The sequence below is a fragment of the Rutilus rutilus genome, assembly GCF_951802725.1.
Source record: "Rutilus rutilus genome assembly, chromosome: 8".
In the NCBI taxonomy this organism is placed as follows: Eukaryota; Metazoa; Chordata; class Actinopteri; order Cypriniformes; family Leuciscidae; genus Rutilus; species Rutilus rutilus.
The window spans coordinates 30,187,121-30,207,718 of NC_140222.1; the positions used below are offsets into that span (position 1 = coordinate 30,187,121).

Consider the following 20,598-nt stretch of genomic DNA (forward strand, 5'->3'; position numbering starts at 1 on the left):
TACTAATTTATAAAAGCTGCATAGTGTCATTCACACAAACATTAAACACCATCATGGTAACACATGAAATTTAAAAAATGCAATAAACATTAATTTAACAACATTAAATGTAACATAAAACCCTAATGTACATAACTGATTAGAAAAAATGAAAAAAAAAAAACTATGAAGAAACAGTTATTTCAACAAAAATACATCAAATGTGAAGTGTCACGCAGGGAATTGTGGGAATGCCAATTTACGGTTTTTCACTGTAAATTATACAATGAGTTGTTCTTTTTCACTTTCAAAAACTGTAAATTTAACGGTATTTTACAGCAAAATTACATTAAATGTACCGTTAGATCTATCACAGTTATTTACCGTATATAGTTCGGAAACTTTCTGTTAACCAATTAACAGTTTTTCACTGTAGCATTTTTACAGTCTTTTACCGTTAAAATTACGATCATTTTTTACAGTGTACCCTATACAAAAAAGATTGCCATTTTGGTCGATCGGATCACAAAAGGAGGGAGACACATTCCCGTTTACACCTGGTGTTTTAATCTGTCTCTTTTGTCCACTTTCATCCACTTCTGTCCTGATTTCTTTGAGGGGAGTGTCTATGGGCGGGTAAATGTATGGGCTTTTTCAGATCTTTCAATCTAATGGACGAAATCAGCTCAAGTGATTTACATATGAACGTGCCAGGAGACAACGGGAAAACACACTGAGAGCAAAAGCTGTGGTTTCTGCTCTGACAGACGCAAGAGCACGCCGATCACTGTGAGTGTGTGTTAGAAATCAGGAATGGTGTGAGAACATTGTGTTTGGTGTGCTTTTCGTCTTCAAACCAAACTTGGGTCTTCAGCCGACAAAGTTTAAATCCCGTCTGGCTAGAGCGCTTCCCGTTATGTTTAACGTTCAGTAGGCGAAGAGAAGATGGTCTTTTGCGGCTGTTTGAACGCATTCGACCACATGAGCGTTTACACTATGAAAGCAATCTAGTCGAATCCGTTTTCAACTACCTCTGGAAGTAGTCGAAAGTGGACAAGCTCAAAACATTTTACACCTGTATTTAGCATCGTCCACTTGTGATCCGATCAACCAAAACACTTCTTAATACCAGGTGTAAACAGGGCCTAAGAGTGTGGATGTGGCCAAGAGGTTGAAGAACTCAACTAGTAATAGCAGCATCTAATTCCATGTAGAGGTGAATTGTAAACCAAATTGTTGTGATCAACTGCCCTCATCAAATTTATCCAGGGTACACTTAACTCAGTAAAGCTGTCACAACAACTGATACACTGTAAGTTGCAGCTGTAAAAAAAAAACTTCATCTTGTTTCAAACTTGCACAGTACACACTTTTTGTCTAGTCTCAACATCCTATGGTGTCAGGATTACACACGAATTGCTGACTCAACACTCCTGCCATAGGTTTTACAGTGCCGTGGCGTCTTTGATGTGTCTGCCGCCCATAGTTCAGTGGCTCTGTCTATCAAAATCTGTGGCAACATTCTTCAAAACCTACATGATGTGCCACTGGCACAGTCTCTGGATGTGTAAATGACAGAAGAGAGACAGCTAAACAAAACTGACAAAGGACAAACAACAGATTGATGATGGATGGGATGGAGAGAAAATGCTTTATTTGAAGACAGTCATCTAAAGACAGAATGTGAGAGACACAATGTACACAATCTGGTCATGAAGTCTAACATGGAGATCAACAGACAGATGAACACATGACAACACTACAAACTACTGAAATGACAGAGTGTGACATATTGCAAGTTTCTAAAATACATGGAAAGGACTACAGAGTAGTTAAAAAATGTTAAAATTTGATTTTAAGATACAAAAGAGCAATGAGTTGATCAATAGTGGGATATTGTTGGATGTAAATCAGGGCTTGAAAATGGAAAGGAAAATAATGAACATAAATATGGAAATGACAGAAGAAATGAAACATGAAATTATATATACCTTCTATGCTAAAAGTCCTCTTTAGAAACCGCGCCTGCTTTTAAAAATCAAGTGAACTTCATTATATATATAATACGTTAACTTTGATTTTATGAACACTTTATTTCCCAGGATGCTCCCAATTAGTTATCAAAATGAACCACATTACTCCTTATACTGCAAAATTTGTACTGGACCAATAGAACTCATTAATTTGCCTATGTTGAAATCCAATTCAGTCAATTCCTTCGCATCATTCCAATTCAATCCCAAACATTATTATTCGTGTTATATTAATTATATACAGTATTACAAATGTTCAAACTCTATGTAATGCTAAACTTAATAAACACAACAACACAAGTATTCTCAAAATGATTTTCCATGTCAATCTACCATTCTCACTTGAACTGCATAAAGTACAATAAAAACAACAACTTTGGATTAGGAAGAAAACGCCGTCGTCCTGTAACAACATTTCCATTGATAAATGTGCCGCCTGGCAGAGTCTCACTTATGAACACTGAGTCACCTTAAGGCACTAAGCGGTTTCACTGAAAAGCCATCTAAAATGGTATGATACAGATACACACCTGATCCTTGCACACTGTTTTTCCCAAACCAACAAATAACACTGTCCATGGTTAAAAGACTTATATTTACAATTACATTTACTTGATAAATACTTTATTTACATTTAATTAAATATATATAAATATTAATATCAAATATCTAAGGAATTTAAATAACAGAGTTGTGAAGCAAACATGTTTGAATCAGCATTCCATTCCAGCTTATTAAACCTGTACAGAAAACACTTATAAGGGGCTTTTGCACCGGGTAATTATTGGAACACAGTTATAGGAAGTAGCCACCAGGGAGGTCCCCGGAGAACTAAATATTCCCCATGCAGGGGGAAAACCATTTTCCTGGTTGTATTCACACCGTCAGTAGGAACTCTGAAGTTATGTAAGCCATCGCTTATGTCCTGCGGGACTTTTATTTTGACGACGTTGAGTACGGCAGAGCCTGAGCACATAGCGCTCCCAATCTTCATTAGTCTAACACATATCTAATGTGTTATTAGATAGAACTTTTAAACAAAGAAAGTAAACAGTATACCTGTTTACTCGTTCTCACCCCAGTCTATCTCTGGCTCGTCGTCTAAGCGCAGAATGAGGAAGGAGAGAACCTGGAAGAGGTTTTGCCAAAACAAAGACGCCATGTAAAAGTAAAGGTCGCTTACGTCGACTTCACAGGTCTCGCCCGCGAAGGTCATTTCACAGACACACTGGAACTTGTTGACCATGTTCTGGCAATAGCCACCATTCTTGCAAGGGTTGGATCTACATTCATCAAGATCTAGTTCGCACCTAAAAGACAAATGTATAGTGAAAACAAACCTTGTTATTACGAACTTAAATATTACGGTTATTATTGTTGTTAATATTTGGCTCTGAATACAAATATCCTGATCATTCTAAAACTGGTTAAAAAACATGCCATAATTATTACTCTGAAATTCATTAACATGTATTTATGAGATCATGTGAACAAAGAAAGAGAAAGAATAATCACCAGTGACCCGAAAACCCAGGGAGGCAGTCACACATCATGTTGGTGTCAGAACAGTTCCCTCCATTGAAACATGTGTGGTTCTGCTGTTCATCACCACAGATGGACACCGGGAGCTTGGGCGGTCTGGGGATGGGGAGGATGAGGGAAAAGAAAGAAACATAACAGATGATGGAGAAGCTATCCTCTCCTCCTGAGACCCACGTAAGAGCCCCCCCCCGCGCTTTGTCCAGCACAAAAGAGGATTAGCCTACTATTAGAATAATGACATTAGCATGTGAATGGACCTCTGACCACAAGACAAAGAGAATACAATAAACTGACACCTTATATGGGGATTAACATTGAATATGAAGACCCCCATTGTTATTGTGTACGGACAAAGATATGATGTGACAGATAAGGGGTTTTTGGAAATGAAATGTTACTCATTGTGTTTTTTTGTTTTTTTTTTACAGAGACAATCTGAAATTAAGGCAGAAAGGCAGAAAAAGTAGGAAGGAGAGAATGAAAAAAACAACAAGAAAGAAACAGACATGAAGAGAAAGGAAAATATTGGGAAGTAGGAAAGATGGAAAAAAGGAAGGGTGAAAAGAAGAAAAAAAAACTGAAGAAAGGAAGGCAAGATTCAGGGAAAGGAAAGTAGAAAGAAAAATATTAAGGAAAAAAAGGAAAGAGGCAGGAAAGAAAGAAAGCAGGATGGCAAGAAAAAAGGGATAGAGAAAAAGTAAGAAAAGTAGGAAGGAAGGAAAGAAAGAAAGGGTAAAAGAAGGAAAGGAAAGGATTTGAACAGAAGTGGTGTATCCAAAATGGTCAATGTTTATGATAATGTCTTCATTCATATCATTTCTTCTATCGTTTATTCATTTATGATTGATTGCTTATCAATATTATCTTTGAATTTATTTATCCATGTATTCTATATACATAATCTTCATCATATATTCAAGTATTTACTAATTTATTCCATTTCATCTTATCAATGTAATACTGTTTGAGGATATGACTGTTATATTCAAATGTTCCTATATGACAAGATACTCCTGTTGGGTTAAATATTGGACGCCTGCCAAGTGCTGCACAAGTGACAATGTTCTCAGAATCTGTGATTCACGGTACTGGATGCACCTTTCCTGCAATGTTATTTTGCACGCCGCAAGCTTCGCTTTCTTTTGTTCCAGAGGTGTTAAAACCACACTCCGTGCATCTATTTCTGTCTCTTTTGCAACGGCCACGACGACCTGTCACCACCTCTTAGTAGGAAGACGTATATCACTGACACAATGGATAATTTAGTTTGACCTTTCTCATCACACTAACAACAGATCTTTAAGTGGAATGTAATGTTTTCCTACACTTACAGATATATAGGGCCATTGATATGTGGTGGCTTCACTTCACTTCTTCTTCTGACTGCTCTTCCAGCTCTCTGTTACTTTGGATGATCTCCAGTCTGTATGATCTCTTCTGGCAGAGATTATTATACTCAGAATTTCAGAATTATAGATGTTAGCCTTGTAATTGTTAGACCCATTTTTAGAGTTGTACTCCTTGATTATCATTTATTCGTTATTGATTATTCATTTATTTTAATCATCATTTTTCTTCAATAAAATAAATAATTCTCCTTCAACTTCTTCGACTGGATCTCATTGCATCAAGAAGAAAGGAAGGGCAAAGGCAAGAAACAAGAAAGAGAAGAGGAAAAGGAAAGCAGAAAGTAATGAAGGAAAAAAAAGGATAGAGAGATGGCAAAGGAAAGTAGAGAAAAAATAAAGAAGGAAAGAAAGAAAAAGCAGGATAGCAAGAAAGAAGGGATGAAGAGAATAAATGAAAAGTAGGAGGTAGGGAGGGAAGGCAAAAAAAGAAGGGGTAGAGGAAAGTAAGAAGGAAGTGATAAAGACAAGAAAGAAAAAGAAAGAAAGAAAGGAAACGAATTAAGAAATAGAAATGAAAAGAATTAAGAGAAAGGAAGGAAGAAAATAAGGAGAACGTATAAGAAATAAAGGAAAAAAGTCAACAGTAAAACGCCACTTACATGCTCTTGACAACTACGTACCACGGAGCCTCTTCAATCAGAGTGCTGTTGTGAGACAGAGGGAACAGGAAAGAGACAAACAAACAGCAAGCGTCATTCTTTTTTTTATGCAGCAAAACTTTACACCAAAGATCTCTCTAACTCTGCAGTGGGGAAAAGATAGATCTATTATGTCTCCCAGCTGCCTGCAAGGCAGTTTCAAAGGAGTGCTATGAAGCAGTCTGGCAACAAAACATGTTTATGAGATAAATGGCTGCAGACTTGCCTTAGATGCCACCCTGAAGGCCTAACGCAACCACTGGAGGATGGGCACTCTCAACAGACACTATTATTACCATTACCACTTTCAAATGACACGTATGGCAACAGTCACATCTCCGCAGTCACGCTAGCATAAACAACACCATAAAAGCAATTATATGATTTGCATTACCTTTAAAACAAATCAGTCCCTTAGGGGTCTTGATTCATTCAAGTTGCTTTGTTTATTCGATGGGAATCATTGCATGAGGTTTGTGGCCTGTTCCGATGTACAAAGTCAAAATTTCTGTCTGCATTCTTTTTCCTTTGAAAAGTGGAGAATCTTATTGAGATTAGCTATGGCTTTTTAACACCAGGTTGATATCATATCTAAGGCAAGTCTCTTCTTGACTTGGTTCAGTGTTTTACAGATGACATGATTTCTTACAGACATACCTGTGGATTTCCTTTGTGTAGAAGCCTTAAATCAGCTCTTTGGATGCACACAACCTCCGCATTGTCTGCTAAACTTAGATGTAAACGCTTAACCCAAATTAGTCAACTAGATGCTTGCTTCGCAAAACTCACCACCTCAGTGTTAGGGTAGTCTTGGTGGTAGCTTAATAGACAAAGTTAGAAGAGCCCTCTCTCATGTCTCAAAGATATTTTGGTCCATTGGTGTGCCTCAGGTCCCTCTTTCAGGTTTAGTCTATGGAAATTTTCCACTTGTTTAATTGCCCACCCGTTAAGTCCAGATGCATCGACAGGCAACTACACACTTCTCTTCAATAAACTACATGATATGAAGGATCACACATATTTGTACAACAATAGTGGGACCAGTTACATGCCAAAGTTTAACAATTCAATTAGGGTTAGAGCAAGGTTCCTCAAATCTGGTTCTGGGGTGCCCTGCAGACTTTAACCAAGTCCCTTTCAAGGAAAGTCTGTTCACTCGGCGGCCATATTTGCAACACCTCCGGACAACTATTTTGGGCATCCAAGACCAAGTCCTATCTATTTGAATGGGGAAATCCCGAAATCTCTAAAACTACTAGCTGAACTCACAATTAAATAACATATTTGAAATCAGCAACAAAATCTGAGATAAATGTTGTTTATTATGCTCAAATAGCGTTAATAAAATGTATTTTTCACACTAGACCAGCCAATGCGCATGTGCAGTCCTAAACATGAGTCTGGGAACTGGAGCTTCTAACGGCAGCCGTATTGATGCAATGGCTTTACCAATAAGCGATTGGCTCTTTTACTTAGAAGGCGGGATGTATTCCGCTATATAGCGCTTTGCAGTTTCTCCCAATCATAAGTAATAAGAGTGAACCTATATATATTTTTTTTCTATATCCGTAGTCTTTAGTTTAGCTCCAACTCTAATCAAAGAGCTAAACTGCAGGGCATTGGCTTTCTAGGCCTGGATTTGAGGAACCCTGGGTTAGGGGCTTGTTTGAATCCCTAACCCTAAGTATGACCAATAGTAATAATGAACATGTCAACTAGACAACTGCTTGAGACACATTAGAATAGACTCACTTGCAATTTGGCCCAGTAAACCTGTGGGGACAGAGGCATGAGTGGCTGTTTAAGCCACGCAAGCAGGTCCCTCCATTAGCACACTTTTGACCGGCACATACGTCCACCTTCACCTCACAGTTGGTGCCGGTGTAGCCACTCTCACATGTGCAGCTGTATGTAAGGTTCTGCACACTGCAGTATCCGTGTTGACAGGGGTTGGAGGCACAAGTGTTTGTATTCAGCTCGCAGCGATCACCGCCCCAGCCAGGAAGACAGAAGCAGTGGAAAAGGTTGAAGTGATCGTCACAGATGCCTCCATGCAGGCAGGGGTTGGGTTCACACACCATCTCACCAACACAGCCAGTCTGGACAGGTTTATCTGATATTTTATTGAACTTCTCTTCCTGTGTACGTGGGAATCTCACCTCGGCTGAACTGTAATACGGAAGCACGATTCCACCAATCTCAACATTACTCAGACAACCAATCAGATTCCAGCCAGACTCTCCCAGTCCTCCTAGCATGATATCTATTCCCTCTCGGAGGAAGTCTAGATTTCCCGTCACTGAGTCGGATATAGTAGTCTCATTCTTTTCATCTAAGGGGACCATCATCCACTGGGAGCTGTTAGCCCAAGGATTGGTCATTAACAGCTCTACAACATGCCACTCTCCATCAGCCACTGGCCTTGGGCTGTGCAGGGTTACTGGTGACAAAGATGAAGAAGAAAAAGGTCCACTTAAAAGCTCAAGCACCAAAAAGCCATCTTGAATGGATACCGTCACAAAGTCTGTCCCACTCTCCGCATGCAACACTGCTGCATTGTGTTTACGTGTACGGATACTGAAAACGATGCTGGTCAGGTGGCGGGAGATCAGCCCATTCCCGCGGTATACGAGAGTGGTGTTGTCCAGAAAAATCCCGTTTGAAATGCCTGTGTAGAATAAAGGCATATGTAGTTTACATAACACTTCTAGGATTCAGACTTTTATTTGCAAAACAATGTCAGTTAAAGTCTGCAAGATCTCAGTTCCCAGCTAGTCTCTTTCCCAAGCCTATCCTGCAACTTAAAGGGTTAGTTAACCCAAAAAAGTATCCCATAATTTACTCTCCCTCAAGCCACCCTAGGTAAATATATGACTTTCTTCTTTCAGCCAAACAAAGTTATATTAAAAAACTACTGGCTCTACCAAGCTTAATAATTGGAGTGAATGGTAACACAGATATTGAAGCCAAAAAATGAACATCCATCCATCATAAAAGTAATCTATATGGCTCCAGGGTGTTAATAAAGGCCTCCTAAAGCGAAGCAATTTGTTTTTGTAAGAAAATATCCATGTGTATAACTTTAGAAACTATAATCACTGGCTTCCGGTGACGGCCGTACATGAGTCTTGTTCCAGCGGAAGAGTGACCCCTGACCCGACGTAGGCATAGCGTAAGCTTAGGTGAGAGAAGACGCCTCTTGTGGTTCAAACAATTAGGGCTGGACAACAAACTCAAGCTCTTCCGACATAGACTTCTAATTCGTCACTAATAGACTAATAACTCTGATTGTGTTTGGCTGTCATATACACCTAGGATGGCTTGAGGGTGAGTAAATTATGGAATCATTTTCATTTTTGGCAAAACTAACCCTTTAAACCTGGAAGGGTATTAATCCAAAATTCTTCATTTTATCTTAATTCTGTAACCATTCATTTTGTCTTAGTAGTCAAAAATAATTAAATACTGCTAAAATACTGTTATCTGAATACTGGAAATCCAGAGTTCTCGCAAGAGCACAAGTTGAATTTGCTCTGGCGTCGAGTAATGATGCTCATTAAATATGCCCTTGTATCCGAGCTGCACAAATCACATCGGGTTATCTGATATAGGCGGGCCAGAGGGCGAGCTAAACAGATGACGACAGCGCTGTGACATCGAAGTCATTAGTAAACATTGCAAGATGGCTATGGATGAACACCAGTTGTTTGAAACGGCTTTGGCCGCTACAATGAACGAGTTAGACTTGGCTTTTTATCTAAAAGAGGAACAGAAGAAGGCGCTCGAATCGTTCCTTTGCAAGAAGGGCGTTTTTGCTGTTTTGCCGACCGGATACGGCAAGAGTCTAATCTACCAGTTAGCTCCGCTGGTAGCTAAGCGTATGGAGATTATTGTTGTGATTGGTCGTAGTGTTATCCAATTGCGTGCAGTGAGATTTTCAAATGCATGCTTGGTGCCGCCCCTCGAGCTGGCCGATTTTCATTTGTCGATGCCAGACCATTAATCTTTCAGATTTAAATCTGGATTTCCAGGCTAGTGTTTTATACATCTGAGATCACATGTTCCTAAATACTCACATTCATAACCCTGGTTGAGGGCCCGGCACATTGCTTGGGGTGGGCAGGGGGTGAGTTCGCACCAGCTCACCTCTTCACAGTGCTGCCCTGCTGTGTTAGGAGGGCAGTTGCACGTAAAGTCATCCCATAGAGAGAAGCACATGCCACCATTCTGGCAAGGATTTTTCTGGCACGGAAAAACAAAAGTGACAGATACAAAACTGTCATTAAAATTATCCAATTAATGAATTAATTAAATATATGAAATGGTTTAGAAGATGTAAGATCAAATAATTCATTTTTAAAAAATGCTCAGGGACTTAAATTACCTGTTGAATAATTTTTTGTTTTAGTGAATCAAATGAGATCAGATCACAAACATCTATTGAATCTGTTTTGGATTAGTTTCTGACATGGCTAAAGTCTTGACTGTAAACATTTATCCAGTCCAAAGAGGATAACAGAGCTAAATAAGATAAGCAGGTTTGTCTACAAAGCTGCCAGATTTGATGCAAGCTAATCATTGTCCTTTTGCAGTTGAGAGCTCATGACACTTAACATTGTAACTTACAGAGCAAGAGTCATCACTGGTGCAGCCTGCGGTAACATCAACCATGTGGTCGGGTCTGTATGACATCACAGAAGCATCAAGTGGGAAAAACTCAAGCTTCCTCTCATTGAGCTCCAAGTCTTGTAAGCACCCTTTAAAGTAACCACCGAAGGCAGATGACTCTTGTCCATCAACCAGCCCGCCGACATAGATCACATCTCCAATCTGAACAGAAACAGGTTGAACATCCATTGCTCCGAATTCATGATCTGACTCCTGTAGAGTTATCATACCCTCCTCGATGGTGATGCTGACAAAATGGATCTCTCCATCGTTAACCACACTTTCACCAGTAAAAGTCTTCAAGTTAGTGAATTGTACTGTCAGTTTTCCCTTTTCCAGCCACATCTGCAAGTACTCAGTGGTGCTGTTGGCAAGCAGCACCAAAAGACCAGACTCCTTCCGTGTACGCAAGAACATGGACAGATAGAGCGTGTCTGATTCCAGTTGGTCATTGATGGTGAAGACAGCATAGCTTGCGGAGTCTTCCAGGCCAAATCTGGCAGTAATATACTCTGTGTGAGGAAGAGAAGACATACAACTCTTAAAAGAGTTTCTAGAACTGTTCTTGTTTTACTATTGTAACTTGGACCTTTAGAGGAAACATTAAGATTCTCCCAAGTTTTATCCTATGATCTTCTACATTTATAGTTTATCAATGCGTCTACACTAGAAGCAACCACGACGTAGCTCTGTTGTGCTTTAATTAACAGAAAGGGCATTCGCAACACCACTGTGGATGCTTCCAGTGTAGACATGGTTAATGTGAGGTCAATCCCTGGTGTCCTTACCATCACCACAGTTTTGACCCACATACGGTCTCAGACATCTGCACTGGTAACCTTGCCAAAGGTTAACACACTCTCCATGGTTCTCGCATGGACCAGAAAGGCATCGGTCATGATGGCTACAGCCTTGCACAACATTCACCGCTGAGCTGCTCAACCAGTCCTCCGGTACCATGAGCTGCGAGTCCACAAACAAGTCCCTCATGCAGCCGATGAATGAGCCGGTGCCTCCTCCCTCATCCAATCCTCCAACAAAGGTGCTTTGTAGAGCTGACTCCAGCTCAAGGGCGCTGGTATCCACTTGGGCTGTTGCACCACAGTTATCTGAATCCTGGCATGGCTCCAGCAGTTGCAACAGAAGGGTACCCTCTCCAAGTACAGCCTCTACTGTGTGCCATTTGCCATCAGATACATCCTGAGGCAGCGTCAGAGTCCAGCTGGTTGTGTCTGTCTGAGGGTCACTTCTAAGATCAAGAAGCAGGTGTGTCTCCTGCAGCTCTAGGCTGAGAATGACCCCTTCGCTACCCCTCTGGAAGAGTACCGTGTTTTCTAGCACTGTGCGAAAGCTTAGTGTGATATTAAAGTATGTTTCTGGACCCAGCAGCGGCGTCTGCAGGTGCAGGAATCCTCCAATTGTCTCAAAGGAGAATACAGTGGGCGTCTGGCAGTAAGAGCCGGTGTAGCCTGGCTGACAGATGCAATTGTAGCCATGTACACCTTCGCTCAGGAAGGGCATGCAGGCCGCCCCGTTCTGGCACTCTTGGCCCTCGCAGCCCACCAGGGGCTCGCTACAGTTGAGGCCACCATAGAGGACTCCATCATGGCTTTCAGATGGGCAGATGCACTTGTAGCTGCCCAGAAAGTCCTCACATGTGGCTCCATTATGACACGGGTTGGTGGTACAAGCAGTAGTATTTTGCTCACACAAGGCACCTGAAATGGGAAAGCCCAGAGTGGAATTCAGTCAAATTTCTTACAAGTAAACATTTAACAAAGATTGTAGCCCAAGAATACACTGTTCCAACTGTAATTCTAAAACAAGACCGTATTGTTTTTATAAGAGATTATCTTTAAAACTATTTGTTGCATTTGTGGCAATGTCAGAAAACGGTCAATAACTAAAGAATGGCTCACGCCAGGGATAATGTGGGTACGTTTTAGTCAATAATCCCTGAGGAAAACAAATATGTAAAGCTGATTGTATAACCCTCTGCCAAAGGAGTTTTCTTATTTCTAAAAAGAAGTGCCTGAATTTTTCACTGAATGAGCATTCAGTTATGCATAAGTTTAAAATGCCTGGATTAAACATTAAGCAGCTGTGTATAATGTATCTAATGGAAACCATGAACAAACGATCAGTAGCTACACAACCTGATGACCTAAATTTATTGCAAGTTCATCATGTTCAAACAGAAATAGTTTTCACTAGCCTAATAAAGGACATTGGTATTTACCTGAAACAAGCAACAGGACACTCCAAATCCAAACTAAAGCTTCCATGGCATTAGAAGTCTACCATTCATCTACACATCTGTTCAGTCACATTGCTTTTTGATGGATCCATCTATAGCAAAGGCCATCCTAACAGACAGCCGTCAATGTACATTCATTCCTTCAAGAAAAACTGTGTACTGCAACACTAGGCCCCCATCAAAGCCAGCTCCCGGGGGATTAGCCTAATGCAACCTGAGCATCTTACAATGGCGAAGCCCAATTATAGCCTCCGCCTGTGAGTCATGTCCTGAGCTGGTAACAGAGACAAACTCTCTTGTATAATCTAAAAAGTAAAAAATCATTTTTTACATTTATAAGTTTAGTTGTTTCGACTGGGACTTGTCAGAGAGTCAGTAATTTGTGCTGAATGATGTGTTATAAAATGCCTGATTTGGTTTTGATTATGCAAATCAGACAAGTTCTTATGTATAGTTGCATCAACCTCATGATGGTCATTATATGCTCATTAAAGGCAATATTTAGCCAGGCATTGAAAGCAATTAGGGTTTATTGATTTTGGTTTTCCTTCAGACATCTGATTTTTACAGAACTTAGAGTGACTAGGGTGACCATATTTGTTGGGACAGTCCTGGATTTTTGACCCTTCCCTTATTGAAACTACTTCTTTAAATCGGTCAGATTTAGGAATATGGTCGAATGACAATTTATCTGTCACAGGGTGTCGAAAATGCACGCAAACAGAACTGTATCAGCTAGCCACACAAAAGAAACAAAAACAAATGGGTTTATATAAGAAAATGTTCTGAGATAGATTGGTGAGTGGGACTAACACAACCTTCTCTTCTGAATAATAATCAACAGTTTATCCTAATCCTGCTTTTTAACAATGTCACACTTAGTAAATGATGTGTAAAGCAAAAGTTTAAATGGGGCTGTGAGATACCTGAAAATCCAGGTGGACATTTGCAGATGAAGCCGGAAGCATGCCTGGGGTTGTATTGAGAAGGAAACAAGGGCTCTAAGCCATAAAGTGGCTTCCATGAGCGCTCAATGCAAGTGCCTTCATTCAAACAGGGACTGCTGTCACACTCACTGACATCTGTCTCACAGTTACGACCCTCGAACCCTAGTACAGAGCAGATAGTTTGCATAACTTATTTTAAGCCTTTACCATGATTTCTAAAATGAATAAATAAATGAACATTACAAGTATTGCATGTACATTATAAATACATCTACCAATCATGTACATAAATACAGAGCCACAATATTAAAGTTTATTGTAGTATATTTTAGTCACCTGGCCAGCAAATGCAGGTGTAGTTCCCATTTTCATCCTCACAGGGGGCGTCGTTGAGGCAGGGTTGAGACCAGCAGGGAGGAGGTGGGATCTCACAGTGAACACCAGTAAAGTTAGTCTGTGAGCAGTCACAGCGGTAGCTATAAGATTATTTCAAAATAAATATATAGGTTAGTTAATTTAAGTATATAGGTTATTTAATTTCAGGTATACTAATTTTGAGCACATTCACAGAATGATTCAACATAATAAGCATACATTTCAACATAATATTATTCTACACAATAACAGAGTGCATGTGGTTAACACCTACTCTGTGTGTAATGAGACTAGTTTTATTTATGTATCATTTCATTTACAAATATATTCCTCCTTTTTTCAAATTGATTATTACATTATTAATATTATTATTATTATTAATCAATTATTTATATTTAAAATGATTAATAGTATTCTCCCAAAAACATATACCCCATCATTGAAAAGAAAAGAAAAGAATGTGATTATATTTTGCATTAAGAAAATGAAACCCATTTTTGGACCATAAAGAGTTTTGCATTGCGGCAATATGAATTGCTCCCAATTCTTATTATAAACTCTTTTTTTTTTAAGTCAGCATAAATTAAAGGAAGAACAAACACTGCCACATTATAATGTAAAGTACACGTTAAAATGTAAATTACAAAATGTATATATATATATATATATATATATATATATATATATTTATTTATTTTTTTAACTGTCATCATTATAATCATCAAAAAATGTTATTGGTACAAAATTAGGCTTACTTTTCTTTATGCAAAATACAATTTCAATTTCTTTCCCTATATGGTATATAAAGGAATTATGGCTATAATTAATTAGATTTAAAATTTGAAATGTAAATTAATTACATGAATTTCAGGGGCATCTAACTGTATTCAATTGGCTCCATCGCACAGTGAGGTTTTGCGTCATCTTCGTCATCAATCAACTGTATGAAATGTCAGATGACCTATGGAGGTCTGGGGCAGGCGCATTAAATGAGTTAATAATAACTCATGAATTAATTTAACGTGTTAAATCGACAGCCCTAGTAGGAATGATTTAAAATTACAAATTGATTAAAAATGATCAATTATTTCCTGAAATGCGACCTATATATAAAAAAGACCAAAATACTAACATGGAAATGTATTGTACCTATTGATTTCATCCACACACACAGCTCCATTTTGGCATGGCTGGTCACTGCATTCATCAATGTTCGTTTCACAGCGTTCCCCCTGGAAGCCCGCCAGGCAGGTACACGAGAAGCCGTTGATGTGGTCATGGCAACTGCCGCCGTGGAGACAGGGCTGTGATTGACACTCATCAATCTGAACCTCACAGCTGCTACCTGAAACATCAGAGACAGTGGTGTTGAGTGCAAAGATGCCAATCCGCTTTTTTGTCGAGATCTCTGCATGGCTTATTACACATACCATCTGGACAGGCCTCATCCTGGATCAAACAGACTGTAACTGGAAGCTTCCAGTCAGTCTTTAGGGCAATTGATATGCTGCCCACAGCTTTTCCTTAACTTGATCAAAAATGTTTTTAAGCAGATTTGAACCGTGAGGATTAACATCACTTGTTTTAAGATACCAGGTCTTGTTGTCACACGAGGAGGTTGTCAAAATGCTTGTATTCTATTCTCTTGCATTTGGGTTCAAACACCTAGCTCAAAAACCTAATTTTTCGTGACTTCTTACCCAATTAAGAGACAGCATAACCCACTATAGGGTCACCGTACTTGGTAATTTACATTTTGTCAGTGGTCCTTCATAAAACAAATGTTGCATTTCAGAGTGCAATATCATGATTCAGCCACAAGATGGCATTGGCTGCATTTGGCAGTAGTTGAGACATTCCTCATGTCAGTCTAACAGGTGAGTCGCACATGGTGCATCAGACTCCTTTCACTCACCCGTGTATCCAGGCCTGCAGAGACAGATGTAGTGCCCGATCTTGTCCACACAGGTGGCTCCGTTCCTGCAGGGCCACGACACGCATTCGTTTACCTCGATCTCGCAGCGCTTGCCCTGGAATCCAGGCACGCAGAAGCAGGTGGGGCCGTCCCGTCTGCTGCGGCAGATGGCGCGGTTGCGGCAGGGGTTGGGGGAGCAATGGTCCACCTCTTTCTCGCAAGAACTCCCGGTGTAACCCACTTGACAGATGCATGCATACCCCGGGCTCGTGTCTTGCACTGCCAGACAGCGGACACTGTCCCCGCACAGCCCCTGAGCGCAGAGCTGGGCACTGGAATGACAGTCCTGCCCCAACAAGCTGGGCTCACATTGGCAAACCAGTTCCCCTGGGTGGGCGCCGGAGGGATGACACGTCGCATTGCCCTGGCAGATGGACAGTTGGCAGAGCGCATTGGAAGATTCACAACGCGTGCTGGGAAGGGCTGGCACAGGCGACTGACACTGGCATAGGAAGTCAGACGGGGCTTCCCTGCACTCTGCCCTGTTTTGGCAAGGTTTCTCAAGGCAGAGTGTTGAGGTCTTGAGAAGTGTTAAACCTACAAGGATTTACAAGAAGAAGAAGAAGAAAAAACACTTTAACATTCATTGAAAAGTTATCTGCTTCCCTAATGTACGTTGAATGAAATGTGAATGCTGTTACACTCTTAAAAAGAAATGTTCCAAAATGGGGGTTTCACAGCTGTGCCATAAAAGAACCAGTTTGGGTTCCCCAAAGCTCCATACCTTTCAGTAAACAGTTCTTAAATTAGAAAGTACTATAAAGCGGTTCTTTGTGCATGGGTGTTAAATGTTCTTTATGGAACCACTGATGCTAATAAAGAACCTTTATTTTTAAAGGTACGGTAGGCAATTTGTTTTATAATCACTTTTTATTATACTGGTTGAAACTCTCTTCACATCTTGATAGCAATGAATAATAGAAGTGGTCTAAATATTAAAACATGTACATATATCTTCTGTGGAAGTCTCAGGACAATTTTTTTTTCCCATCCAATCATTGCATTCGGTCCGGTCAACTTATGTATTTGCATACCTCCGCGCACCTGCTTGTGCAGACATCACACGTCATGAGCGCGTTGCGTGAGGCTATGCAGAGTTGTAGACATACAGCCACCGAGCGCCACACAGCAGCCACCTTTACGGTTCCTCCTGAACCAAAACAACTAGCTTATGCTGCGTTCACGCTATGTCGTAACCGTACGAGATGGAAACCCGTGATGTCCTTCTTGGAGCTGTTCACGCCCAAAGACACGGATCTATGCGTTTCTGTGTCAACACTATCAATGCCGTAAATGAATCTGCAGCAGTCAGGTGGTACAAGTAAGAGCTCTGTAAGTTGTTTATGTTCATTATTATAGTAATGTTATGTGCTCGCCATCTCTCGTCCAGTGATGCTTTTGTTTGCTCCCAATGCTCCATGCTGTGCGTGTTCATGTGTTTTGGAGGAGGCGTGGCTGTGGCGATGCTCTGAAGGAAGGGGGGATTTTATGATTTCAAAGCTAGCTTGCTATTACTAGCCTCTCCGAAATTGCCAACCCTACCTTTAAGAGTGTACAGCAGCTTTGGAAAAGTTCATTTGCACATGCACTTCCCCTTTAAAATTCTTGAACATTCTTCCAAATATCACATCCTGAATTTTTGTCTTCAACTAAAGTATACTTTTATTCTTTACATTTTATTTGCTTTTCACGATACACATTGTTTCAAAGAAGCTTTACAGAAAATCATGTTAAAGTTTATCATATCTTTTTGGATATTATAACTGACTTTATATAGAGAGATGTGGGATAATACAGTTTATATTTTGCCGTGATATAAACAATCACACAGCCGAGATTTGCTATACAGTATAATAATTTGTGTTACTTTAGTTTGAGTACAGCCAAATGCTTTGCCTTTCAAAATACACTCCATTACTCACACATGTGCTTAGCCGCGCACTGCAAAGTTTCATTCTTGTCAAGTGTCAGAAGTATACTTTCGGCTTAATAGGATGTGTGACACTGGCATGCTAGCTGAGTCATGGTCAGTTAGCAAATACACTGTCATATTGACATTTACTGTTGTTCAAATACAGCATGTATCAATTCATGACTCATAGCTGTTTTATACTACACCACATTTATCCTAGAGCATCATACCTTCAAATTAGCCTACATAAATTAGTAAGAAGGCTATCTCTTGAATTCTTGCTTTCACATCCAACAGTAAGCTAATTTATTATTATGAATCCATTCTTGTCTTTACATGGTTGTTTTCGATAAAGGTGTCACTCTTTAAACTTTAAAGCTCAGCAAGATTTCAGGATTCTAGTACTGTAGTTGCATATATTGTGCCGCACTGTCCTTGTATAATGCCCTTCAAACAGATAACATACGGCCAACAAGCTTGAAACTAAAGGCCAATAAGCATTAGATGAATTGGCTAATGTGCCAACTGGGCTTCAGAGCCAATCAAACATCAGGTGATGAAGCCTTGTGCCTGTATCGTGCTTGACCCATCCTAAAATAGTTACTAAGAACCACTCTGGTTATGGTGATTCTTCCATTGGTGACAAGAGGAGGTACAATTCTTTCACCTACTGTAGGAGAAATCCCCTAAATTGAACATCTTTGTCCATGCAGCCATGTTAGAATCGTGTTGATGATCTTGTGCTGTGTTGTGTATCTGCGAATGTGAATATGAGCTTTGAGCACCCCTAATCAGATCATGGGGTTTATGTGACTACATGGGATTAACCTGTTAGTCCCATCTACTAAGGATAGCTGTTGTTGCTGGACCCCTTTAATGAGAGCTGATCATTGCTTATATACGAACAGAAGCCAAAGTTAAGAAAGCGCTTTAACTTGATGCAGTCAGTTCATCTGTTTGTATGATAAAACTAGCACCTGTGGTATGGTGCAAGACTCTCTGAAAAAGGAGCTCAATGAAAAAGTTTGTGTGGTCTTAAAAGTGTGTATCATTTTTACATAATATGTATTGTATTTTAATATACACATTTTCACAGCATTTTTGTAGCCAAAAAGTTTGATAACAAGTTAACAACTTCTTTAATGATGTGTAAATCGAACAGTACACTGACAAAACATAAGTCATTTTCTCATTGTTATCAGTTTACGTTCAATGTAGACTATACCTTGAATGTAATGTTAGTCACTTTTTCCCCGTAAAAATTGCATTCAGGGAATACATTTGATCAGTTTATGCATTCCCTAATGCGAACGCATAACCTGGCCATTGCAATTGTCCGTTTTGAATGCTTTGATTTTCTAAATAGGGCTGCACGATTAATCGCAATGAAACCACACACGATTTGGCAAAGGCTGCGATTATTTTATGCGAAGTTTGTAAGTGCAGTGCAGTGCAGTGCAGCTGATCGGTAGTAAATGCTGCTCCATCTGAACGCCAGAGGGCGCTCTCACGCAGACACGCCAGATATGAAGTATGATATCATTCCAGGAAATCTCTATCGGGCATCATCGCTTTGATTGATTAAACATGACTAATAAATACACAACTGCCTTATTCTGTGTAAGAAGCCACATCATGTCGCAGAGGGATGCTCAACTGTTGTTATGAAGTGAGTTTGGAGTAAAAGCATGTTATTAAATGTCTTTTGTTGGGCAAGAGGTTCATTAATGCTTTTCATGTTTGGAAAGATGTTTGACGCGTGTTGCTTTTTCAAATGCAAGTTATAAGTGACTCAAACTCACTCTGCTTTCAGATGGAGCAGCGTTTAGACTACTACTGCTGTCCGTCACTGACAAGCTGCGCATAACAAATAATCGCAGCATTCGCGATTTCATAATCACAATAAGCCAAACCGGTTTAAGTGCGATTTCATCTAAATTGCGATTAATCGTGCAGCCCTACTTCTAAATAGCCTGGCTAACGTCAGACCTCTGGTCTGGGAACCACATGTTCATTTTCTCGTATTCGAGGCGTGGTTTACGAATGCCCAGAGCCGTTTATTGGGCGCACGTAGCTCATAGCCAATCGTTTCAATTATACCAGATGACGTATGTAGAGCGACAGAAATTCGACGAGGAAGAAGACGAAATAAACTTGCTTTCTAAACTACTTAGAACACTATAAGGCTGCATCGAAAGGTAACTTCGCGTCTGCTGCCATGTTGGATCCATAGATATAAACAAACTGCTTCGGTGTGTCGCATAGACGTCGTCATCGTCTTGCTGCTCCCTCCCCGTTCTGTGATTGGTTCCCTTTTTGAGGGGAAAATCTGGTCCATGGTGTCCAGCGCTGCGCACAAGGCAGCATGGGGAACCCCAGGCTAACTTCTAAATGCAAATTTTGTCATTGTTTTGGAGCACACTAGCTCATAGATAACATTAAGGCTAATACAGTCATACTTAGAGTCAAAACACTTTAATTTTGATTTCATGTGGACTTTAACATCGAAAAAATGTACACACTTCAGCTTAAAGTGTCAGTTTGTCCATATACCTGACTGGTCAAATCTACACAATGCAGGGCCTGCACAGCTTTAGATAAAGCGCATACATAAAAGCCTCCTCCATCCTGTATTCAGCTGGTCATTCTCAGAAATGCCAGAGGAAACAATGCTCTGTTATCTATCCAAAAAACGGCTTAACCTCTGTCAGCCCTATTCATGGCGCTCACTGGGCAAGGACGTTCGCAAACTTTGGAGTCTCAACAAAGCATCAAATTATGTCCCCATAGCAACCAATTCCACACTTCCAGCTTTCCTTTTGCAGGGGTTGCTATGGTAACCGGCAATAGACATAAGTCAGTC

General features: G+C 40.1%; 1 protein-coding gene across 1 annotated transcript in view; it reads right to left on the minus strand.

Annotated features, from left to right (window-relative positions):
* crb1 (crumbs cell polarity complex component 1) overlaps positions 1-20,598 on the minus strand; it is a 28,619-nt gene that overhangs the window by 6,910 nt on the left and 1,111 nt on the right. Inside the window, exons 2-12 of the mRNA XM_084415984.1 lie at positions 15,764-16,360; positions 14,998-15,193; positions 13,810-13,949; positions 13,453-13,635; positions 11,058-11,987; positions 10,228-10,781; positions 9,678-9,843; positions 7,354-8,269; positions 5,563-5,607; positions 3,528-3,650; positions 3,196-3,322 (exon numbers count right to left, since the gene is read on the minus strand). Of these exons, the coding sequence (XP_084272110.1) occupies positions 3,196-3,322; positions 3,528-3,650; positions 5,563-5,607; positions 7,354-8,269; positions 9,678-9,843; positions 10,228-10,781; positions 11,058-11,987; positions 13,453-13,635; positions 13,810-13,949; positions 14,998-15,193; positions 15,764-16,360 (3,977 nt within the window). The remainder of the gene's footprint in view (positions 1-3,195; positions 3,323-3,527; positions 3,651-5,562; positions 5,608-7,353; positions 8,270-9,677; positions 9,844-10,227; positions 10,782-11,057; positions 11,988-13,452; positions 13,636-13,809; positions 13,950-14,997; positions 15,194-15,763; positions 16,361-20,598) is intronic.